The following is a 25,641-nucleotide window of genomic DNA, read 5'->3' as shown; positions in this document are numbered from 1 at the left end:
TTGAAACTTCTCACGAAATGGATTTGTGTGGATCCCTAATGCAATTTTATAAGTGCCCTCTGGTTGAAATGTCTCTCTCACAAGAAGAATAAGTCGAAATCCAGAAGATGATTCTTACTGTTTTAAGTCATAATTTAGACGTGATTGGGTCAGGAATCTTGTGTTAGGAGCTTTCGTTTGGATTTTTAGGGTTAGGACTTTCGTTTGAAACTTTAGGGTTAGGAAACTTGTAATGGAAGCATCACCTGGTATTCTTTAGTGAAAGGCAAAATATTAGTTCGCTCTACGCTCAATTCATGAGTCATGCCTTTGCAATGAAAACAAATGCACAGTCTAAATGATATAATTCCATTTTATAGTCCACATTTGTCTCATCCTTGCATGCTGAATATTCCCTCACATGGAAAAATTCGCATATACCACTTCGTCTTGCTACCATTGCCTTTTTTTATGTTCCTGGCCTTGAGCTTGTTCACATGAAACACTCTGAATCTGGTGAATTTGCAGAATAAAACGAATTGCATGTATCTCCCATGACCAAGAATGCTTCCCATAGTAAATACAGTTTCTGAATACGGTTAATTTAAACAATTTCAATATCAAATATATGACATGTGCTTTGAACTTTATGTGGGATGTGGGATCTAATGTTTGCTCAAGATTCATTTGATTGCTCATGAATCATGGCCCATTTCCATTTTGATTTCAAAGCCACAGCTACAAAAGGGAAGGATTTGCGCCATTGCAGATCATTTCTCTTTTTACAGTAGTGAAAAACACGCGACCATCAAGTTGATGATGAGGCCCCAAACGTTGTTTTATTCGCCCATAGAAATTATTTCAATAATCACTACAATTCATCACTGCATAAAATGGCTAAAGCCGAGCTTGTGTGAAAACCAACACAAGAGTTACACCTCAATTTTAGCATACTATACCCTAGAATTAGTGAGGGATCAAGATTCACAGCTCCTAAATGAGATAATTTGTCCCAGTGAGTTTTATGGTCATCCACTGGAAATGTACCCTTCAAATATAATATCCAGGCAAGGAGTTTCAACAAAATCGCTTTGCAATATGCTCACAGAAGTCGCTACTTCTAGATCCTAGAGGCATGACACAGTCCTCCTCCTCCATATGGATCCATAAGAATACAACACAAGTGTGATACCCCAATAGGGGGTAAAATCGGGTTAAATTTTTATTTATTTTTTTATTTTTTTACTCAGGATATAAGTTTAAATTTGTTTTTTAATTACTCTTTTGATCTTGATTCTAAAAGACAAAACTTTATTGATCATTCGAAGTGGATAAGGATTACAGTACAGTATATACTGTGAGCCCAAAATAAAGAGTTATTAGTTCCAATCTTAATAATGAAAGAGTACATAAATAATTAAATTATAAAAGCATGCATTTAACTAATTAAATCATGAGAGCTAGGTAATCCACATACATACTTTTACTACCATATATATTACATAAGAAGGTTAAGATAATTATAGTAAAGCCCTAATATTTTATCATTAATTTTAAATTATCTCTTAATTTAAATAAATCGAGGTTAGATTCATTACAAGAATAGTAATGTACTTAAGCCCTTCATGGATAATTTAATTTAAAATTAGAATTTCTTAAAACGATCATTTAAAACTTACTCATTTAGCCTATAGAAATCCTACTTAATTAAACTAGATCATATCATTTTTAATCTCCTGAATTAAACTTTTATTTCTTGATGGCCAAATATTTCCTTCTTATCCTCCCTTTGTTTGTGTCTAGATGAGATGCCCTTATATAGGGTCTCACGTGCACTAAGCAGTAAGAGCATGTTGCCAGCTAGTGGTCATGGTTTAGAACGTCACGACGATCCTTCGGTTGAAGGTGTCATAAACGTCGTAGAGTATGGCACATAACTCAAGACAACAAAAATTAGTGGCCAAGATTCTAATGCTTCTAGATCAAGCAAAGCTAGGGGGGCTTCTGCGTACAAGTATTGAACCGTTAGCAAACTTATGGCTATTGGATAGCGAACCTCCAAAGCAACACATGAAGAGTCGGTGAGATTACTTCGGAGACACTGATCACAAAATCCAAGGGAAAGGGTGTTTGTGTAGTGTCTTGTTCCTATAGAGTATCAGCGTGAGTTTCCAAACCTGCAACTTTCCTTTCACATACCATGGTTGCTAAGTAGACACCATTTGTTTCTCAATGATGGTATTAGGTTTGGATGTTAATTGCCTTTCATAAGTAATTGTCCCTCAGGAAATATCATCCAAGTTTGTATTTACAATTAATATATGTCAAGTTTATAATCTACTGGTTACACAAAGTCAAATAATAACATTGTTGAGTATCTGATCGTAGGGTAGTGCCAAGTAGAAGAAATAAAGTGGCTCTCAATAATCACTATACTACTAGCATCGTGCCCACTAACAATATAGCCAAAACTGTGTTGCAAGGACAAAATCAATATCACGAATCACGAATCATTGGACCCATTTTTCTTCTTTTCCAACTACTACAAGCATTATCAATTGCTTATCACATATAACGTTCTGCTTTAGATACAGGTATGTGAACCAATAACACCAAAATCCAATTTTTCATATCCAAAGTCAAACAATGCTGACTTGCATGGATACACATATTTACCTCAGTGTAGAATGTATCACGCAAAAGAATTGAAAATGGCTAAGTTATTGATACATAAATACAATACAGATTAAACTAGCATCAAGAAAAAAAGGTATAGAGAGCAACAAATGATAATACCACTAATTATACTGTTAGTATACAGAATAAAGAAAATCACTCCTAACACCTCAAGATCATATAAGATTTTAAATCGATTAAAGATCAGCAGATGATCAGTAGTAACAACTTTTGATTTGCATCAAATGATACAAATATCATAAAAATGTGTTTCTATTTGTTTGTAAAAAGCATACACTTCGCAAAATGGAACATGTATGTGCAAGTTCTCGTGTTCAAAATACACTTAAATGTTTTTCTTCATCGTGCCGATATCAAGCAATTAACAGAAAATAAGGAGCCATATATAGGGCAGCCAGACTCTACATAATGTTAAAAGAAAAAACAATTGCTATATATAATACATCTAAACCTGATTCTACATTTGCTGATAGCATCTTGCTCTTTATTGAATCCTATTCACATGCTCTCCTCACTGTAGCTATAACCCTGCACACTTGAAAAATAGTTGTGGGGAGAATTACCTAAGCTATGTCACCAGACCTACAACTGTAACCAGCACTCATGCTTGAAATCATTGACCATTAAGAGCCATCATCACTCATGCTTGAAATCACAATCCTGACCCTTCCGGCATAATCCTTTGGCAAAAAACCTGCAAAATAAATCCTTCTTTGATGCAAACCGGCCATCATTTGCTTGGTATTGATCCGAGCCTCTAAATTTTGGAGCACCACCAAAATTCCTTTGGCTAGACCCATCCTTACTATCAGTAGCAAAACCTGGACTTTGGGTTCCTCTGGCATTCATTGATCTCCGCCCATGACTCCATGCACCATCGTCCATTTGGTTGGGTACAGGGAGTTGATCTTGCCCTGCTCTGATAGGCAGAGAAGTATTTCGGAAGTCTCCAACAGGATTGGAGGATCCAAAGCCTGCATTGTTGGTGCTCATTGGGAAATTGCTGGTGCTTGGAGCATTTAGAGGAGCATTAAAACGAGGCCGCGGTTGAATATGGCCGACCGCAGCACTGGGCACCGGTGCATAAGTGTTCTGAGGAAAGCCCGTTACATTCTGCCCCGGTTGCATTGGCACGTTTGGATAGCTTTTTGACACCTGTATCGGACCCCCTCGAGGAGAATTGCTCATGTAAGGTAGTTGATTTGGAACTTGAGGATAAGTCACATAGGATCCTTGAGTAGGACCCGGGGGAAAACTGTGAATGCTAGAAGCTTGAGTGCCTGGAGAAAAACCATGCATTTGTTGTGTCTGGCTTGGACCAGGAGGATAACCATGGACAGCTGGCATTTGTGGAGGGAAACCATGGCCACTTGATCCTGGAGCAGAGTTTAAACTCTGCACATTTGCACCTTGCATATGGCCAAGTGGGAAACCATTCGCCGCACTTCCCTGTGATCCTAGACTAAATCCACCTGTGTTCACTAACTGTGCTGGTCCTCTATTAAGCACATCTGTAGGTGTCGGAGGAAAGCTATTAGGCCACTGTGTATGACTCTGACGTTCCTGGGGAGGCTTCTTTGAAAAATTCCCAGTAAGAGCATCTGTTAGGAAAATCGATGCATCTTGAGACTCGGTCACCCTCCAAATCCGCAGATCCAAGGGAAAAAGGTTTGTCTTCTCCCATTTACGAAGTTGCTCCATGGTGAATGGACCCTGTATGGTCTTCGTCGGATCCAGATAACACCATATTTTCTCCTTTTCGCTATCAACTGGAGTTATAGTATTGGTTATACCAGCAACAGAAGCATCAGCTGGTAATCCAGAAGTATAAACAGATGAAACAATAGATGATGATGCTACACTGGTAGATGATTTTTGTTGCATTCGGCCATGCAGAGAATTGATGCTAATATCTGCATCAAGTATATCTGATGTATCATCCCCCCAACGACTTCTTTCTACATTATTTCCCCACCGAACTTCCTTTCTGCCAGCACTTCCCTGGGAATTCCAGCTGGCAGTTTTATCTCTGCCAGATGCACTGTCTCCCCAATTAGCTCTCCCTTGTGCAGGGAAAGTATTCTTTTCATTTGCTAAACTTCGGGCCTCAGATTGCATACCCATATATGGTTTAACATTGTCCTTGTGACCTGAATCCTTTTCACTCCATCCAGATGCCTTCCACTGGGTATCCTGCAATTCTGCAAAGTTCCCATCATCCCAATGACTCTGGAATTTCACAGTACTGCCTGCACCTGCACCTCTATCAAATGTTCGTGTAGCTGAGACTCTCTCTTGCATGCTGTAACCACCTCCTGCCTCTCCTGAAATCCGTAAGCACAAATTAATTCTGATTCTTATACTTTCTGGATAATCTGATTCCTAGAGCACAACAAACAGAATCATTCATAAACTGGTACCTGGACTGTCATCTGGCGGAAGGTCCTCATCATCACTCTCAAAATTTGGATCCATGTAAGGGTCTGCATCTATGTCAAAAGGTGCATGCAAGTGCCTCTGTTTCTCATCTGGATTGCTTAACAGCTGAAGTTTCTCGACGCACTCTCTTAACGTGCTAGAACATTTGTCAAGGAAATCTCATTTTCTGATTATTAACATATTTAAAACACTTAAAACCTGATTATTGCCTCAATCCACATTAAAATGAGATCTTATAAAAGGATATTCTCTTTTACGACCTTGCTCACTTGCCCTATCCCGAAGATGGCTGAGCCTCAGAAGCTCATTTTCAAACCACTACAATAAAGCCAAGAAAAAAATTCACAATCATGATCTTGATACCAAAAACTGCAAAATATTAATGCTAGCATATATATAATATTGCATTACTTGCAGATAATGTGATAGTCAAAAGTGTTACGAGAGATACACTGTTACAAACTATTCATGTCAATGACTCCTAATACTCACATCTTTAACTTTGACCTCCCTAAGGGCTCTTGCTCTCTCTTCAAGTTCACCCTGAATTTAAAGGCATACAAGCTCATTAAGAATCAAGTATTATTTCACCTTTGACATCAAGTTTACATAAAAATCAGTCACTAACCACCGTCATTGTCTTGATCAATCCACACCTTACACTCTGTCTAAGTCGTTGACATTCCTCCTGTTACAAAACCACAACATATATATTGAAACATACTTTCAACATACATAATCATCAATTTTCGATATGTAACATCATCAGGCATTTTTAGCAATGTGGAAGAAATTGAGCAACATAAGTGCGAGCAAGAAAATTTGGAGCAAATGCTAAAAAGCAAAAGGCAAAAAGAGATAAATGCAAAGGACGGGGAGGGTTCAGTAAGTATAGTGGCCAGGGGGGTAGTAGTTTGAGGGTGTGGGGAGAATGGAGGAGGGGAGAGCAAAGGCAAAACAGTTGTGTACATGGAATAATGTGGCAAAGTCAGGGCTTGATGTTTTAACTAGAAAATAGTCTTCTCACTGGGGAATGGGGAAAAAGCTATTTCTTCACGGTATGATACAATTGGCATTCAAGCTAAGGGAAGGCGAACTCAGACATGACTCTCTCTACCCTCAATGATGTCGACCCCCACAGCAATGCAAATGACGGAAAGTTTATTTCTCTTTTGAGGACTCTAACAAAGCATTGACCACAGTACCAAGCGACCACCTGCTTCAAATATTACAGGCATTACAAACCATTTCTAATTGATTTCGTGGTATTCATCCACTTCATCCACTCTCGGAGCGAGTAGTGGGTAGGAAAGAAAGGTATATTAACAAAATAAAATAAATATTTCTAGGTAAATATAAAAGTAAATAAGATAAAAAGAGACTAAAGAATCTGGTTTTCAGTAATCTGCATGAACTCTAGCGACTCAAGAACACATGTGCTAAGAGGGACCAAAAATATCAAAGATAATGAAAAATCCCAGTGTCACATCTAAAATTGTGCACCAGTTTATAAGAAAGAACAATCAGCTAATCTCATACCTCCAGAAAGTCCTGATTGGAGACTAAATCAGCTGTGACTTCTTCACGTTTGTGAAGATTCAAAATTTCCAGTATGACATCAGTAACCTTCTCTGGGTCAAGAGCATCATAAATTTGCTTTGCACCTGAAGCAAGGAATGGTAATCAGCACAGTGATACAGAATCCTCTATTACAATTACCAAAAGGAAAAATACTTATAAAGGAGGGAACAAAACTCACCTACAACTTGTACAAGCCGATAGCATGTGTCATTCTTATTTACCATGCTTGGAACTCGTATTCGTACAAAGGCGCCAACTACCTTGCTTTCAAGATCAGGATCATTTCGGAGTTCATCCAAGATAGACCTTTTCAAATAAATGAGGTTCATGTTCTTCACATTAACTGCAGCATATTCTGAAGGATCGGGCTTTAAGCGCTTGTCATCTCCTTTCCTTCTTGACTTCTTCTTACCCAGCAAATTCTCATCGCCACCATAGGTTTCTGCTGCATCATTTTCACCTGGTTGGGACTCCCAAGCCTTGTTGGCTGCAGTTTTAACTGGAGTGGCAACATGAAGGCTAATCAACTTCATCATTTCAAATCTCCCAACACGTTTCTTGCCAAAAATCTTCTGCAACCTTTCATCACATATAATTTGACCCCTTCTACGAGGATTAGTCAAATTGTTGTTATCGATGTAACGCCACAAGAGCTTCTTTACTCCAAAGAGAGGCAACTGCTTCTTTGGATCTTCTTTCATGTATTGTACAAGTTCTTTCAGCTCTTTCGATGCCCAACCATCAAATTCTAGAGCCTTTATGCGGCTTCTTTTTGGCATATTTTCAAATTCATCATTATCATCATCCTCCTCAAGTTCACTAGTACTCACATTTTCTACAGCAGAACTTCTAGTTATCCTCTTCCGTTTCATCAGTCGTAACTGTCGTGTTGTTGGCAGCTTATCTTCAGAATCTGAGCTGCCGCATTCTTCATCTCCCATGGCCTCTTCTGGATCATCATTAACACCACTGTCAGCGAGTACATCATAACCACCTTTGGTTTTTCCAGCCTTATCAAGATCAGCTGATGTAAGGGAGTGTTTTAATTTGATGTCTTGCCAATACTCATTAAATAAGCCTTCATATGTTTCTTGATCGTTGAAATCAACTTGAACCTGTTATGCATCGGTCAGCCAGAACAATCATAAGACAAAAGACATACCCTTGAAAATTTTGATCTAGCAGTAGCATTGACGAAAGGACTTACACCATCAGCATTTACAGTCTCATTATGCTCAATCATATAAGCCATCAGATAACAGCCTTCACACAGGCCTCGGTTCTTTGTTATGCAGTGGAAGTTACCTTCCTTCAGGCAATTGTTGCAGAGTGCACGTGGACATGTGAAGCAATGAATTGTTGCAGATTTTGAACATTGAGCACACACGTGCCAACCTAAAAGTTTCCAGATTTTCATTACAATGTCAGAAAATATTGTTCAGCGTAAGCCCACAATTGTCATGGGCAGAAAATGCTCAATTTAACACTATGAAACAAATCTTCATTACCGCAAAACCACTGTCCCTTTCTTTGGAAAAAATCAGATTGCCTTCCAGTACACTCTAGATGGTAAGCCTTAGGACATGACCTGTGGACAATCAAAGAAAATATCTATAAATGTGATTATGAGCTTAGCACATGCAGAGCACAGGAAAGGGAAAGAGCAGTACTAGCCTTTTGTCACAAAGAATCAACTTTCCACCATCACAGCAAACAAAGCAAACATCCTCTTCCTCCTTCTGCATTGCTTTTGTACCAAGCCTCCGGCCACGTTTACGTGACTGCTGATGCTCCAGTATGTCACTTTCATGAGTTTGTTTCTCTGCAAAAACAAGTTCCTATTAAATGAGCCATCCCAAGTATATAATCTATCCACTGATTTTAGATTTACCTTCACTATGTGTTACTTTCTTTCCAGCCTTCCTTCCCCGTTTCCGATGCTGCTGCTTCTCAGTACTAACACCTTCAGATGAAGGACCAAGATCATCCTGTAGATCTTCGTCATTTAGGTTAGATTCAGGAAAGTTCTTTTTTCTTTCATTCTCAGATATATAAGTATCAAGATTAGCATCAAGCTCAACCCCTTCATGAGGTTCGAGTTCACTCTCAGCCTCGTCCAGTACATCTTGAACACTTGGCTTGGATTCAGAAAGCTCCATATCTCTCTCAACCTCTTCATTAGGATTTGATTCCTCATCAACCTCAATTTTCTGCAATGGATGTTGGTAAAAATCTCCATCAGACACTTTATCTGACTCCAATTCTGCTTCAAGATCCCGGGTTCCTGATGATCCAAGTTGCTCGGTGTCACCTATGTCAGATGAAGGTTCAAGATGAGGCCGTAGATCTTGGGCATTTACCATAGATTGAAGAAGGTGCAATTTTCTTTCATGCTCAGATACAGGTCTATTTGTAATATCAAGATTAGTGTCCAGTCCAATCCCCTCATCAAGATTCCATTCCTTATCTAGCTCGTGTTTTTGCAGAGAATTAACACCAGCATAATTGTTCAAATTACTAGCATTGTCATCAGTAACAAGATTATGACATTCTACATTGTTTTCTTTGTTGTCAATTTGCTCAGCTTCTATTCTGTCAGCGCCTTCAAGAACAACACTGCTAAGAGTAGTATTATTCTCAGGTAGAGCACCTGTGTCATTATCATGCGTGTTCAATCCATCTGAAGGCATATGTTCGCCATAAACCACCATGTTCGGTTGCTGATCAACAACAAAACTCTTCACTTCTCTGTCAGGGATAAAGTCAATTATCTCAGCTTCTATTCTGTGAACAGGGAGCTCCTCGGGCTGACTAGCCATGTCACTATCGTGTGTCTCCGAGGATGTTGATTGCTTCATTCCACGGTCAACCACCATGTTCGGTGGCTGGTCAACAGCACAGGTCACAGGCTCCTCAGCATTCACTTCTCTCCTAGGGCTAATCTCAATTTCCTCAGGTCTTACCCTTTCAAAAGCACAAAGGTCAGCAAGATTACTCCGAGTGGCACAAGGCAGTTGCTCAGACTGAGAACCTCTGTTATGTGAGGAGTTTGAAATTTTCATTCCATCATTAACTCCCATGGTTAATGGCTGCTGAACCACACAATTCACTGACTCTTCAAGTTTCAACTCGTTGCAAGGGCCAATCACAGTTTCCTCAGATTCTCTTGTCTGAGGATCCCCAAGATTGGCAACACCGATAAAAGGTCTATTGACACTAGCACTATACATTTCCTCAGGCTGAACACATATGTCATTATCATGTGGATTCAAAGTCTCTGACAGCTTCACTCCACCATCGATCACCATGTCCAATGGCTGCTCCACAACACAAGTCACAGACTCTTGATGTTTCACTTCTTTATCAGGACTAGCCTCAATATTCTCTGGCTTTATACTCTGACTAACTTCAAGATTAGCACCACAACTAATGGTTCTAAGACAACAAAATTTCTCAGGATGACCACCTTCATCACTATCATGTGCATTTGAGGGCTCTGTAGGGTCCATTTCAAACTGAACCACAATGTTTTTCTCTGTTTTACCGGGAACAACCCCAAGATCAGGGATATTGGACAGACTGTTATTGATGCTAGAACAAAGTGGTTCTTTGGGCTGAGTACCTTCATCATTATCATGTGTATTCAAAGACTCTGAAAGCACCACTTCATCATCAACCAGCATGTTTATTTGATGTCCAACAGCACAACTCACGGATTCATCATCTTTCACTTGTCTCCCAGGGCTAGAATCCATTTTCTCAGGTCTCCGTTCAGGAGAAACCTTGAGATGAGCCACACTACTAAGGGTATCATTGATGCTAGAACAAGGCAGGTCCTCATGCTGAGTCTCTTTGTCACTGCTATGTATATTCAAGAACTCTGAAAACTTCATTCCATCATCAAATACCCTGTTTCTTGGTTGCTCAACAGCACAAGTAGCAGTGTTTGTACATTCCATTTTGATTCCAGAGATAATCTCAGTAGATAACTCAGTGCATGAGGCAACATCGGCATTAGGAGCATCAACTAATCCATCTGTATTACCCTGTTCAGCTTCTTGTAACTCGTCAACTGCACTGTTCTTGAGATTCTCCATCTCAAAAGTCTCGAATTCACCATGAAATTCAATTCTTTCTCCAGCTATACCATCTGTCCCAGGAACAGAATTCCACGAAGAACCATCATCACCGAGATACATATCATGCCCAAATGAGAAGGATTCCTTCACAATCATTGCACCTGAATACTCATTGGCAGAAGAAGTACCATGGACAGATGCAGCACCAGACACTTCCAACTCCCTATCCGTGGTATCAACATCACGTTTGACTTCATTTTCCATATTTGTTTCTGGGGAAGTCGTGATACCAGTGGTTTCATAGAGAACAGAATGACCGGTAGAAGGAAACCCAGCAACATCAGCGGGCAATATTCCAGGGAGAGGAACCTCTGGATCAATATGAGCATCAAATCCATCTATATGCTTTTGATCTTCTTGTCCCAGATCAGGTGTGCTGATAGTTTTATCTGCAACAGAAATGAATATTTATTTGTGCCTAAAAATGCAAATGAATCTTTAGCTGCACTAGGAAAATGAATCTTTATTTGTGTACAGGAATGGAAATGAATCTTTATTGCACACACTAATAAGAATGATTCTTTACTTACATATGAAAATGGAAATCTATCTTTGCTTGCACGCAAAAAATGAATCTTTATTTACAAATGAAGCCGAGTCTCTTACTGGGACTGAATATTCCTTACCTTCTGCCATTGTTTTCCCTACAACGCCACTACAGCCTTCATCTTCATTTGCCAGCTCATCCAATGAAGAGAGAATCATGTGCTTTTTTGATGAGCTTAGCATTTTTTCAGCCATGAATGCTTCATCAAACATCTGGACCTCATTAGCAACCACATCAGGGAGTTCAATAGCCTTGTCTATATCATTATCATCAATCTTCACTTCACTCGTCACAATTGTTTCTTGAGAATCTCCCATACCATCCTTACTATAAATCCTAGTAAGTTCAGTAGAGCAAAAATCATCCCTTGCAACAGGAGATGCGATTTCAGGAACCAAAATCTCCACATCATTTATAGTAACCAATTTTTCTGCCTCCTTTTCACCTTCTTTTACTGCTGCGTTTTCATTAAGAAGCACGATTTGACAGACACCTATAGTTACGAAAGAAAATGATAAAAATGAAGAGGAAGGAGCTTCCTTACCACTTTCCATTTCCACGGTTTGCGAGCTATGGAGCAGGATACACGTCTGAGCGTTTGCTTCTGCTAAAGGGGTACCTGGAAGAAGAGCTTCTTCGGAATCCAAGGAAGAGGTTCGAGTCAGAATTTGTCGGGTTTCATGTTCAGGCCAAGAACCCTCGGCATCGCCTCTGGGTAACTCCATGGCAGCGTGAGACACGGGGCGACTTGAGCATAGCTCTGGCAGAGCTGAGGTACTAGGGGGGTGCAGAGGTTAGGTTTTTAGAGAATTGACGGTTGGGAAAGGGCCTGCCGGAGGGGCGGAAGGTGTCGTCGTCGTCGTCTTCTTCTGCTTCTTCTTCTTTGGTTACAGGGGAGCAGGGGCAGGGGGGAGGGAGAGGGGGTGCAGGAGATTATCTTCTCTGTCTTGTTGTTTTTTTTTTTGTTCTAATAATTTATCATTACCTAATATGTTTTAACAACAGCAAACATGTCTAAAACTCCACCTTCACTCCCCAATTTCTACCACTCCTTCCTTGTACATATGTATGTTAATGTAACATACATACATACACTCCCGACACCCCATAAGACCCCCCCCCCCCCCCCCCCTCTCACACCGCATTGCCAACTTGCCGCTCATGGACATGGACATGGGCCACATCACTGTAATGACTTTAATGGTCGGAATCATGTAGTGGATTATGGGCTTCCCTGCCAAAGAAAATGAGATCTACATGTGGAATCATGGTAGGTCGGCACTCGAGCATGTGCATGGGTGGTAGTATCAGGATCGCTATATGTTACCGGGGATCCTACATATGAATACAATGTCCATGTGCATGCTTGATCCTCTATCGGATGGTTGGGAGGAATGACGCTGTCATATTGTTGACCTCATGCACGCATGGACTTCTATTCAACTCTAGTGGATCTTGAAACATGACATTGTCTCCTTCACTCTTGTACACGTTTTGATGACATTATCACATGCCTACGTTATCTATGTTCTCTTATCAAGACTAAAAGAGAGAATGTAATGAAGGTCCACACAACATAAGCAAGATCATGTTATTGTTATTTGAGAGTGGCTAAATATACTCTTGGAGGAACTCTCGTTGCCCTTTGCAATGGGTATTGCCTTGGGATGTATGACTTGTCCTTAGTCTTCTTTGTGCATTATTACAAGGAACTCCCTTTTTGTGATGTTGCCATCATGATCTCAAATCAATATTTGTTATGACTTCTTATGATATGAAGGACAAGGGAAATATGCAAGAGGGTCTTGCTCTCCCCGATGTTTGATTAGAGGTCTCGTTTTTTAACTCTTGCACTCATTAGAAGGTTTTGATTGGGAGGCGATGTTTATTTTTTATTTTCCCATCACAACATTCTACCAGTTCATGTCATCTTTCTAGAGTTCAAATCCATCGGTGCAGTCATTTTGCCTTTAGTCTCATTTATTTATAATAGAAACATTGGTATTAGAGTCCCTCTCATGCTTGGATACATCAAGGGATAAGCTATCATGAATGACATACGATTTTAGGCGTCTCTTTGTAACAAAAACTCTCTCCACCTCTAACGTACATTTGGAATAAGCTTTTATTCTAGAGCACAAACTCCTATAATATATTTGTCTCGGTAGTTAGCAATCATTGATTGAGTTTTTCTCGCTACTATGTGGTACAATGGTTTTTTCATATAGGCCAAGGTAATTTTTACTCAAAAACTTCATATTTTCTTGGCTTAGATGGTGGTCTAACTAGAGATGGCACGTGTTTACACCTTGTGTTCCACATCTCATTGTTGGAAGCTCCATCCTAAACCAAGTGGTTCCTCTTCTAATCCATGTTCAATGCTAGAGTTTGAGGTCAAAGTTGTTTCTAGACATCGAGATCATGTGCAACAAGTTATAGTACCTCGGTGACTAGTTAGGTTATATGCCAATTGATCAAACTCAAGGAGGTGTAGAAAATATTGTTAATTCCAATGTCACACATCTAGTACTATACATATTCACATTATTGTGACACTCTACGTTGTACTTGTTGTAGCACGATGTGTTCTAAGCACTATCATCAAGTATCAAGCATACATGATAGCCAAGTAGCAAGCATGTATCATAGCTATATCATGAGCATGCAAGATACTGAGGGAACTATATAGGGAAGATTTCCATGTTGTTAAACCATATTTGTCTAATGTTTGTCTTTTGATATTGTTCTTCTTGCATGCGATAAAACTCGTTTTGTTGTTTTCTTTTCTTAAATCTACCATTGTTTTTAGCTTCAGACAACATCTTCCAAATGATATTGACATTGGTACATCGTACAACACATCGAAGTTAAAAAGGGTAGCTTTAGAAATAGAAAAGAAGTTAGAAAAGGTAAGCATCATAAGTAGTGAAAGTAAAGCCTCGTGTCCTCTCTAGCGTGGAGGTGAATAAAGGCATTGACATTTAAATTGAGGGAAGTAAACCACCTTGTTGACACTTCCCAATTCCCCAACATTCCCCGACTTAGGCTAGAGCTTTTTCACTATTTATTTCTCTCTATCTCAAATTTAGCCTCCTAATAGATGATAAAAAACTAACGTAATCTATTTGCTCCCCCGAGATTAATCAAGTGCCCAAAGTATTGAAGCTTTCCATTTGAAGTTTTCAAGTTCAACTTGTATTGAATGTTAGTATTGTTGATGGAAGTGTTGTAAATTCTTTAAATGTGTTTTTTTTTTCACTTTATTTAGTTAATTAAAGAGTTCACATAAACACGATTGTGTTTTGAGAGAAAATGTCTTCACGTATGATATCTTTATCTATGAATTAAGCATATAATTATGGGTCAAGTAATATATTCTTCGTCATTCCAAAAGCAACATTGCTTCGCATTAGTTAGCAAACAAAATACATCAAAGTTCACCCATTAAGATTCATATCGTTTACGCAACTAGAATACCTACTCAAATCATATATCTAGCAACACATCGCCGCTTGAAAGCTTTTTTCTTTTCTTTTCTAAACAACATATCCTTCCATTAGTTTTAGAAAAGGCATATCAACAACAAAATACAAAATATCCTTCCATTGAAAGCTTTTGCTGCTGAAAAACAAATTTACAACACTTGGTCCAAATGTGCTACACCGATAAGCACGCCGCCATCATCCATATGTGTGACAATATGAGCCAAGCGTAGGAGATACACAACTCAATATAAGATTTATTGAGGGCGATTCATAGTGAGCCCACGGGGCTAAACAAGCATTGTGAATAGGACACAAAGCATATGGATGACAGGGTATGCCATCTCATGATGTAAGGTGCCCATGCTATAAAATATTGCTTGCTTCTTGACCCGTGGAATGGTGTGCTCGAGGGATTGGCCCAATGTTAGAGCTTAATCCTAATGTAAGCATAGATAAGGAAATAATAGATAGATAGACGAGAGGGGAGAGAGAAAGAAGGGTGTCAATCCACCTGACCACCCCCGAGCATTGATCGACGTCCCATACCACCGTCGTGGCATCGAGTCATACATGGTGCTGGCGTGCTCGCTACAAGAGTTGATCACCACAAGATCAAAGTCTTGACGTAGTCAATAATGTATTAAATGAGGGTACCTAGGCCTCATATTTATAGCTAGACCCAAGGCCCCCAAGCAAGTTCACACTTGGCCTTAATGGGTTGTCTCAATCCCTAGGATTAAAATTAATCCTCCCATCTTTACACTCTTGGTTAACCTTCACACTTGATCCACGTGTATAGAATACTACGGTACAATCTTACCACGGGATATTACATGGTCATGCCCGTAACACCTTGTCTCAACACCTTGTGAGTGGTTCGGGAAGTCGGAGCTCGGTATCAAAGTCAAATCGAGGCACAAAGTGCGTAGAGCTGTATGTATGTATGTGTATGGTATTTGTGTTGGACGTGAGAAGAGACGAGAGGCCACGATTCCTTCCTTGGCGTGGATGGTAGTGAGTGAGTGAGTGAGTGAGTGATTCAACGTGGTTAGTGTCAATGAGTGGGATCTTCCTCTTTGGCCCGCTGGACTAGCCTTGGTGGCCATGGTGGTGTCCCCATTCTTCTTCTCCTTCTCCTTCCATCGTCAGAGCCGACTCGATTCTCTCCCGCTTTGCTTCCTCCGCATCGATGTCGCCACTTCATCGTCTCGCTCGCCAATCCTCTCTCCATCGCCGCCTCTTGCATCCCCGCGCTCTCCCTTCCAAATCTGACAGAAGCCCTAGCCCTAGCCCGTGGAAAGAAGAAGAAGAAGATGCATCATCCATCGATAGAAATACATCTGTTCGAGCTAAGCTTCCAATTTCCCATATATTTGTGGCAGAACATGGTATTGATGCAACTTTGCCGTCCAAAATTAAGGTTGAGACCAACCGTCACCCCCATCTGATTGGTCTTGTTGACTCTATTCGCCAATCCAAGGTAATACATGCTTGCATACATTATATAGATCTATGCTTGCGCAGAAATGATGGAGATTCTTGTAGTGATGGGATGGCGACCCTCCTTATGTGGAAATGTTGATGGGAGGGAGGTTCAATGGTACGAGAAGAAAATTGCAATGTCCTTATAAAATGGCGACGGGAAAAGGTTTACTGTATGCAAAAATATTGATGGAAAAAAGGCTCAATGGAGACATAGAAATGGTGATGGAAAGAAGTACTTTGTAAGGTCGCCAATGACTCATTATGAGATAAAGCATGAATGAAGTAAATGCGATGTAATTAACATGGTGGAAAAGAGGCTCTTTGCGAGGTTCACAAACAATTAATTATTATATTAAAGCTTTCAACTTAACTAAAGAGCCAAGGTTCAGAAGTAATTAATATTATATTAAGCTTTCAACATAACTAAAGTAATTAAGGTATGGTTAACACACAGAGGCGAGAAATTACAATAATGGTGGTGAGGAAGATGTTTTTGGGAACACATGTGATAAGAACAAGGGAAGTAATTAAAACGTGACTACCACAAAGATGCTAGAGATTACAATAATGATTGGGAAATATGTTTGTATGGAACACATATGATAAGAACAAAGTAGTTAAGATGTGATTACCACAAAGAGGCTAGAGTCTATATTCTGTATTAAACCAAAGTGATTGTTTGATTATGAGATTAAACATAAAATTACTAAAGATGCCAGAGATTGGACTCTCCACTTGAGCAAATCCTCTTTGTCCTGGGTTCCATTAGCTGGCACAAGCTTCTCTGATGTCCCTGCCATGAAAAGGATAATCACTCACCAGATTAAACTTAAGCAAAACAATTATGGCAGGATTAGCACAAAGATGCCATAGAATTACACTCTACTGAACTGATTATGGATGTTGAGACAGACTAGAGACAAATATTTGAGATCAATGAAGACGAATACATAAACATAGTAGAACCTCCATCAAAATCTTCATTGGTTGGCACTCAATTATTTGTCCACGTGATACTTACCTTATTGTGCACTCTTTTGGCAACTTCCAGTCTTGTAACGAGGGTGCAGCTCATCCGTTTGAGCACATGTTTTCTGTAGGAGAACCTGACTCTATATGATGTGCTTCAGTTAGGGGGATAATCCATTTGGTAGAGAATCAAATCTTTGGTGACTTTTTGTTAATCATGTCTTAATTATTTTGTTAAGTTTAATATTGACGACTGATTATCTCTGCCTTATCTCAGAGTCACTACATTGGTAAGCATTGTCTCTTCATCATAAATGGGTTTACCTCACAACTTGAAAAGCAATAGAAATTTGATTTATTGTTTTTCCTAATGAGGGCAATCGACACAAGGGCATTGACTTTAGAGTGGGGTTGCCACACCTCTTGAGTTTGGTAATAATGGTTAAACATTGCAATCGTAGCTCATATTTGTGGCTACGTGTTTTACATCTCTTACTTTTATTATTTCTTTGTTTAGGTATTTTTGGGCATTTAGTTAATCCCTACTTCACATTTTATGCCCTAACAACATATCCTTCATTTGCTATTTTGGATTCTTAGCATTTTGTTTTCTCTTTTTCCAGGTTATGTTTACATTTATGCCCTACTAACAGTTGACACTTTCCTTTCACCATGACCATATTTGCCCATTACATCTTCAGAGTTTATAGAAACTCAGAAACTGATTGTATAGCTGCACTTCGATGTTGAAGCATGAACAGGGGAATTTTTGCTTGTGTATAACTGCACTGTGGTGTTGAAGCACAGACAGGGAAATTTTGCATTTCTATGTCTATACTTTAATGTTAAAGCATGGATATAGATATTTTCATGTTGTTATGCATGAATTGCAATCTGACATCTTCAAGTGGGTCATTCAATATTTTAGCTTTTGCTTCTGTGTAAGATACAAAAGATGCGCAAGTCAATGGTTGTATAATGAGTAGGTCGGATTCAACTCCTTTAGTAATGTATAAAACCTTGAAGTTATTCCATGTATGTCCTTAACTATTTTAGGATGCATAACACCTTGAAAGTTATTCCATGTATGTACTTCACTATATGATGCATAAATAGGAATTTGTGTTTGTGGGAGATTTTGCATCACAATCATATTCCCAACTATACTGCCATTACATAAAATAAGTGTGTTAAAATGAAAATTTGACACATGCTATAACTTGATTTTGCAAAATGCAGGCCTCACACATATCACAAATTAGCATGAAGATAAATGAGAGAGGAGTACAAGACGTTTCTTGTAGGTAAGTTATTTCTTTTTTGACCAAGTTCTTGTTTTGCAGTCCAAATTGAGTTGTGTACCTTATGCACCTTATGCCGATCTGAATTGAGTGCATGAGATTGTTTTCATACTGCCTTGACAACATTCTTTTGAAACCTGAGAATGTGAGTAAGAGGCCATAATATATTTTCATACTTGCATGCAATAGCTGACAATAATCTTGACTTGTTTTAGGTTTTTGTTACTTTTGTTTACTGTTGGTTTATTCTATTAAAATTTGTTGAATAAAAAAGTCCCAAGTATTTTGAATGGAATATGCAAATATATTTTAGAGGCAGGTGGAGAAGGAGAATGGATTCTAGTATTTTTGGATCGCATACCTCACTTTCGCCTTTATGTAGGCCTTATAGTTATGGAGTATATAATGGTATGTTTGATTTGCATCCTTTTGCATCCCTAGAGAAATTACAGAAGGGTTGTCGAAGTCATCACATTATGCCACCACATGCATTTCCCCACACTACAGTTGGCGACTCACCTGTGTGTTAAGAGACAAAGAAAATAGTTGGTATGATGAGGAATGTCATAATACAAGGAGATGCTTGCAATGAGAAACGACCTGGGGGATTTGTACACATAAACAAGCAAGAGCATTCCTCCAACACCTTGTGTGGAAGAAGAAGAGATCATATTTGGCTAAATTTGAAGCAGAGGTGTATTTGTTCCTTGGATAAGGAAGTAAAAGAGTATGGAAAATGATTAATGAGAGGCAACTGGATCTCATCTCAGGCTTGGCATGAATATGCAAAGGCACACTTTGATGTTTCTGATCAATAATGGGACTATCGCGATTGGCCGTTATGTAGCTATGCTATATGGTTTGATCCTAGAGTCAGCATTTAGTGTATGGGTAGAGACAAATGACTGTTGTCAGCTGGAAAGGGAGGTTTCTGAAATGGGTTCATGATATTAGATCTCATAATGACCCTTTGAGCCCTTGCTGAGGAGGAAAGAGACCATGAAAGGAGAATCATTGCTGCTTTGTTGATTTCTGAAAACCTTGACACTGTACTGTGCCCTTGGCTAATGCAACAACTAGAAGCCCTTGGAGTCCAACGAAATATACAATGGGGAATCTATGAACTATATAAATCATTGTTAGGAAAAGTGCATCCTATTGGGTGTCAAAGGTCATGGCTAGCACAAATGGAGTAAAACAAGGATGCCCACTATGACCCACTCTCTTTGGTCTTTATATAGATGAGATATATAAGTATGTAGAGGAAATTGGGTGGTTTAGAAGCATGCTTAGCAGGAGTAGCTTACTGATATTACTGTATACCGATGACATTGTGTTGATCTTTGGATCTTCAGAGAAACTACAAAGACATCTAAGTTAAAGTCATTTTGTAAAGGGAAAGATTTGTAAATCAACCTTGAAAACTAAAGTGATTGGGTCTAACATCACTCTACCACCACTCAAGCATGAGTAACAAGATCAGAAACAGAAATCTTCGTGGGAGAGGAAAAGGTGCCATACACAACTTACACATATCAAGGAGTAACATTCACAGGGCTTCAGTTCCCTTCATGCAAGACTGCGTATGCTCCAATCTTGCATTTTTGTCATGGGTGTGGGTTTACCTCTAAGGCTGATCCTCATCTCTAGATGTTTCTCCTTTTCGTCAATAATTTTCCACTAGGCTAGGGGTTGCCACTGCAGATGTTTGTATGTTGGAAATTGTCCATGAAATGAACCAAAGTTACCATATTTGTAGCTATAACCTGAAAATATCCCCAATATAATTGACACCAAAAGTACCTCATCTCTATTAATAGATTCAGCCATAATGATATTTTTAATATATTTTCAATAAGCAGTCATAACATGCATAACCTACATTAATTGTAGACTTTTTAGCATTGGGGCCACTATCACTTTCCCCAACTACTCCGTTTTTTGTTGGGCATTAGACACAAGGATGGAAACTGCATTCCATCCCAACCTAGACGCAATGTTCTTCCTTCAAAACCCCATGGATTTCTGTTAATAGTCTGTGGGACGATATAAACCAAATTATTATAAAAAAAGACATGGAGGGACAATATTTGATCCCACTCTTTTGTTACGTCATCTGCAATATGTACCACCATGGCATTAAGACACCAGGAACTGAGTCCACCAATGATATTTTTCTTCTAAAGGGACAACCGGTAGATCTATCATAAACATTGAGAAGGCCATGAGAATGCCCTTTTGAGGCATCTCTGCACCTAAGATGTCGTATGACGCCGTATCGGCAATATCATCATCTTTCTTAGGCAGGGCATCCTTTAACTTTTATTGAAGTATCGAAGAACACCTTCCAATGCTCAGAGATATTTTGTTTTTACATGGATGTCATAGTTATAGAATACTTAGCATATGATACGTATGCCGCGTATTCTACCTTTTTTCTTTTATATAATTAGAATGTGTATTCTACAAATAAAATACCTTAAATATGTAGAAAATACATTAGCATTGATTTATTTAAATAAACTTTTTGGAAATGTTAAATACTTGTTAAATATGTAGAATACATAGAATATGTGAAAAAGATTAGCAGTTGTAAAACATATAATACGTGTAGAATACTTCAGAGTATTCTAAAACGTATTCTAAACATAAAATACACATTTTTTAGCTACTATGATAGTTGCATAGCTCCAGTTGTAGGCGTTGATTCTGCCCACCAAATCAGAGTTCTCATGAGAGAAATATGATTGAAGTTATTGATAATTCTCTACACATGCATAAAAACTCTCTCTTCTCTCTTGCTTGCATCTTGTAATTGCCATTGAAGTGTTCTAAGAATGCCTTCTAACGGTCAGAAAACTGAGGTTCTAAGAATGCCTTCCAATGCTCTTGTCACAGGCCATCAAATTGAAGTTTATATGAGAGAAATATGATTGAAGTTATGGGCAACCCTATGTGCGCATAAAATGGTTTAGATTTTAGGGGGTTTATGAGGATTTAAGAAAGGTTAAGGAAAGAAGAAAGGTGAAGGAAAGGAGAATATGTAAATGTTTAGTGAAAAGATAGCTTATAACATTAAACACAGAAGAGAAAAAAGGGTTAAAAATAGATCTTGTATGTTATGTAACTCCAAACTACTTTTGTTCAGCAATGTGAGCTCCTGAGTGGAACACTACTTTGCGTTTTTTACAAGTGAGGTCGACTTCCTTTTATAGAAGTGGAGAAACATTTTTTCTCTTTAGAAAATGGAGTTGGGATCCACCTGAGGATTCAATGCATCCTAACAGTAACCTCAAAAAATCATATTTCCGAGACTGATTTTGTGGGTTTTAGGTAACAATCAGAAATGTGAGACCAAAGTCAGAAAATTCTGTGATGGGTTTGTCTCAAGTTTTTTAGGCTTCGAGGACTAATCCTTTCTGAGGGTCTTATATATGATGCTTCTAAAGGCAGTATTTACAAAGGATGTGCATAATTTCGTACACTGTGGTGATATCTAGCAAATATGCATAAATCCAGGAAACACTAGAAAATATAATAAGAGTGTGCAATATTTTGCACATTAGCACATGTGAAATGTTTTGCACATTTTTGGAGCAGCTGCTTAACTTTGAACATTGGCACATGTGCGATTTGTTGAACATTGGCACGTGTGTCATATGATGCACATTTTGGCACTTTAGAAGATATGTAATGTGTTAAGAAACACACATTCTAGACCTTACTAGAAAAGAACAGAGACTCCTTGGGTTTCTCCAGAAGATCGTTAGTCGATATATATGATTTGAATCAGAATTCTTCTCAAGAAGTATCCTGATTTTGAGGTTAAAGGATCAGAGTTTTCAAAGCTTTGGTATAATTAGACTCGTCAAGATTTAGAACTTGTTAGGTCCCCTGAGGCTTAGAGTTTCTTTTGGAAGGTTATTGTTGTAGAGTCGTCTGCATCAAGTAATTAGTTTTACTGAAACATGATCATAGAAACTTTTGGGTACCCTCTTGCTTGAAGGTATTCGAAAAATAATATTCTTATTCTTTTGTAGCCTTTGCTTCCACTTCTCCACCAGGCAAATTGTCAAAGCTCTTCTTTTAAGTCCTCTTTTTGGTGTTGTGGGTGCCAAAATGTATGGGTATCTATTCAATGTCTTTTGGTAACAGCTAAAGGAGAGCCTTCTTGTATGGTGAATATCCCTTTCTTCGAAGAGATGAATACCCAGAATGTGTGGTTCAAGTTCTTTTTGTCTCTTTTCTCTTCCACTTTCAGTTTGTTAAGCTATGTTTTCACTATACATTTGCGTATTTTTCTTTGCTTTTCTTTCTTTGAGATTTGTGTAATCTACTGCTTACCACTTAACCTTAAACCCTATTCTGACTAGAGAATGGTTCCAATCACATGGCAGAAATATAAATGCACTACCCCAATTTTAATGTTGTCCACACTTGGACATGATCAAAGTGGAAAATAATAGAATGATCTGAAATGATATCGTTGAATTTGTCAATGAAAGAATGTGAACCGACTTCCTTTAGCACCATCACTTCTCATGCTACAAATCATTAAAGAGGTATACAAGTAGCCATCTTGACCATAACATGTGAAAAAGGGATTACAATAGATCAAACATTTATAATTTGTTGTGCATATAGGCCAGGGACAATGTTGGCCTCATAAAAGATGTCGATATATCTTTCTTTCTCTCATTTATACCTGTTCATGCTTGTGGTTAGTTTCTATAGTCCACTCAACTTTATGTAGTGCAGTGATTCTCTCTATTTTGTACAGTACCTTTTATTTCCAAATCCGTTACAACACATATCAAGAAAAAATGTTGTACTAAGTTGTTAATTTCTAAATTTAAATTCACCACAATATTTGCAAACATGAATTGAAGAAGGAAATGCATTGTGCTGAACCTTGCATGTAATGTCTGGTAAACAGGTATCAATTGGCGAGGGGTTTGAATACCCATAGTGATAGCTCATGCAACAAACCTGAAAATAATGTGGATGGAAGAAGACAAATGCTAAATAGGTATTTCATGATGTCAATTTTGCATAAGGGGTGATTATTAGCCGCTTTTGATTTCTATTTCAATTGTTGTCTTGGAGCTGCAACTCCACACTAGAAATCAATCGTTGTCTAGGATCTGCCACATCACACTTGTAAATTTTATGTTTCTTGTTAGATTGTTGTATAGGAGCAGACAGAGGGGCTACCTAGAATTAGACTTGATACTAGGAAAATGGACTGAAGAAAACATAGAAAAGCTGGATGAAGAGCAGCTGAAATCCTTGGTGGAGGTACTTGATTTGGTAAGGACAATAAATACTCATAATACTACTAAAGGTAATTCCTTTATACTCATGACATTATTCTGATTATGCTTGCCCTTTGCTATGAATTCAGGAAAATCCTGAGCTATGGAAGTGGTTAACAGGGCAGGAATCTGCACCAGAATCTCTGAAAGCAAATCCTGTGAGCATCTGTACATGATGTGGTCTTGCTAATTTTAAGTTGCATGTAGACAAACTAGTGTAACCTCATCCTCAAATGTGTTTTAATGATCTTACTTCATGCTTTTAATATAGGTTAAGGCTGTAAAATCTGCACTTCATCATACCCTGTTAACATAAGCTCTTGTTGACATGCAGCAATATACTTAACATCCTGCACTGGTATTATGTAAATTAATACTATATTAAGTACTACAGGCCCTTAGTCTTTGCCTCTACTTCTAGGGATCATATCCTAGCAAAGTCCATACATGCGACAAAAGATCCTGTAGGAATGGATTTCTTTAAACTTTTTTTTACTTTTAAATGATATTGTTATGCCAAATGCTTATCTATTATATGACAATTGATGAGAGTATGGTTTCAGGAACTGGGTCTTTGATTTAGTGCAATGGGACTACATGTGTTTTGTTCTTGGTAACATGAGATGAGAATCTTGAAAGACATCAGATAGTTTTTTTCTGAAGAACTGATGGTTTTGTGGGTGCAGGTCTTTGTAGAAATACATGAGAAAATACTGAGGGACCTGAAGAGTCATTCTCCATCAGAAACAAGAGCTAAACTTGGCCAGCCTTGGGTTCGTGGTTGGGACGACAACCGCAAAGTTGGAGGTCCTCAAGTTGGGAATCAGTGAAAATTGATCATAACAAAGGAAATAATGTTTTAACAATTGAAGGCACTTGAAACTATAGTTTTTTATGATGGTGTAATATAAGCACACACACACACACGTCCCAATTGAAAAATATTATATAACTTCCCAGGCTTGAAAATAATTTCGATAACAATATTATGTTATGCATACTCATTCGCACCTCCGTTTTCTTGAAATCCAGAATATTGGAAAATTCATGAGTTTGTTACACTATAATAGAGATTGATTATTTTCAGAAACTATGGATTGTGTTGTAGTATCAATCATCACTACATGCCTATCTAGGACAAAAGTAAGTAAGAAAGTTCCTAGGTAGTTTCTAGACATCAAATTGTTGTACTGTTTAAAATTTGTCTAATAACATCTGATGCAATGCAAATTATGGAGAGGATGACGTTATACATAAATTTAACTACATAGCATTCATTTTGATGTAAGAATGGAAGGATTATCTTTCTCATGGTCTGTCAATTGATTATTGTGCATTCGGTTTAAGATAAGAACAGGATTATCTTTCACATCTGCTGACAATTAATGGAAGAACTATATTTCGCATTATTCATCAATTAATCATGATGCATTGATATTGATTGATATTGATGTAGGAATGCCAACTTATTAATGGTATATTCATGTTAAATGCCCAATGTTAATTTCATGCACCAGTTAGTGCTACTTTCAGTTAATATTAATGGATCCTGACGGAAATTCTGGTAATGTGTAAATAATTCTGGTAATCTTTCTAGAACATCTTTCCAGAATACAAAATTTCATTGTTATTGATGATGTGCTTAGTATTATAAGCTACAATTAAAGTTAATCATAAAATGTTGATGAACAATATAATTTCATT

The 25,641-nt window shown here is 38.3% G+C and overlaps 2 protein-coding genes across 6 annotated transcripts; one reads left to right on the top strand and one right to left on the bottom strand.

Moving 5' to 3' along the window:
* Window positions 1–2,848: 2,848 nt before the first annotated feature.
* On the bottom strand, window positions 2,849–12,251 carry LOC147870182 (uncharacterized). Of its 4 annotated transcripts, XM_087337725.1 has the most exons (14): window positions 11,927–12,251; window positions 11,462–11,839; window positions 9,101–11,224; window positions 8,588–9,022; window positions 8,371–8,518; window positions 8,205–8,284; window positions 7,904–8,091; window positions 6,875–7,811; window positions 6,655–6,779; window positions 5,744–5,803; window positions 5,608–5,658; window positions 5,363–5,433; window positions 5,097–5,248; window positions 2,849–5,000 (listed from the first exon to the last, which is right to left on the bottom strand). In XM_087337725.1, exons 1-14 carry the CDS (start codon window positions 12,105–12,107, stop codon window positions 3,313–3,315), a joined length of 6,618 nt encoding a protein of 2,205 aa, XP_087193851.1. In that variant the 5' UTR covers window positions 12,108–12,251; the 3' UTR covers window positions 2,849–3,312. The 4 variants fall into 4 exon arrangements, with proteins under 4 accessions (XP_087193851.1, XP_087193835.1, XP_087193842.1 ...); XM_087337709.1 differs by having other exon boundaries at window positions 8,588–11,224; XM_087337716.1 differs by having other exon boundaries at window positions 8,588–11,224; window positions 11,462–11,836.
* Window positions 12,252–15,944: 3,693 nt separating this feature from the next.
* SDHAF2 (succinate dehydrogenase assembly factor) lies at window positions 15,945–24,935 on the top strand. Of its 2 annotated transcripts, none has more exons than XM_087337706.1 (6): window positions 15,945–16,347; window positions 18,561–18,625; window positions 23,559–23,651; window positions 23,818–23,932; window positions 24,027–24,095; window positions 24,624–24,935. In XM_087337706.1, the coding sequence occupies exons 1-6, from the start codon at window positions 16,057–16,059 to the stop codon at window positions 24,765–24,767; spliced, it is 777 nt and encodes a 258-aa protein (XP_087193832.1). In that variant the 5' UTR covers window positions 15,945–16,056; the 3' UTR covers window positions 24,768–24,935. The 2 variants fall into 2 exon arrangements, with proteins under 2 accessions (XP_087193832.1, XP_087193831.1); XM_087337705.1 differs by having other exon boundaries at window positions 15,946–16,347; window positions 23,806–23,932.
* The last annotated feature ends 706 nt before the right edge of the window (window positions 24,936–25,641 follow it).

The sequence above is a fragment of the Azolla caroliniana genome, unplaced genomic scaffold, assembly GCF_043228905.1.
Source record: "Azolla caroliniana isolate FFs.n. ecotype wild unplaced genomic scaffold, voAzoCaro1.0.p SCAF_1, whole genome shotgun sequence".
Classification (NCBI taxonomy): domain Eukaryota; kingdom Viridiplantae; phylum Streptophyta; class Polypodiopsida; order Salviniales; family Salviniaceae; genus Azolla; species Azolla caroliniana.
This window is presented reverse-complemented; position numbering and strand designations above follow the sequence as displayed.

Coding starts and splice junctions, on each gene's coding strand:
- SDHAF2 (XM_087337705.1), top strand. CDS start 16,057: ATGTCGCCACTTCATCGTCTCGCTCGCCAATCCTCTCTCCATCGCCGC. Junction 16,348..18,560: donor ACTCTATTCGCCAATCCAAG/GTAATACATGCT, acceptor TGCAAAATGCAG/GCCTCACACATATCACAAAT. Junction 18,626..23,558: donor GTACAAGACGTTTCTTGTAG/GTAAGTTATTTC, acceptor TCTGGTAAACAG/GTATCAATTGGCGAGGGGTT.
- LOC147870182 (XM_087337709.1), bottom strand. CDS start 12,107: ATGGAGTTACCCAGAGGCGATGCCGAGGGTTCTTGGCCTGAACATGAA. Junction 8,092..8,204: donor AAAGGGACAGTGGTTTTGCG/GTAATGAAGATT, acceptor GGAAACTTTTAG/GTTGGCACGTGTGTGCTCAA. Junction 5,249..5,362: donor GAGCAAGGTCGTAAAAGAGA/ATATCCTTTTAT, acceptor ATGTTCTAGCAC/GTTAAGAGAGTGCGTCGAGA.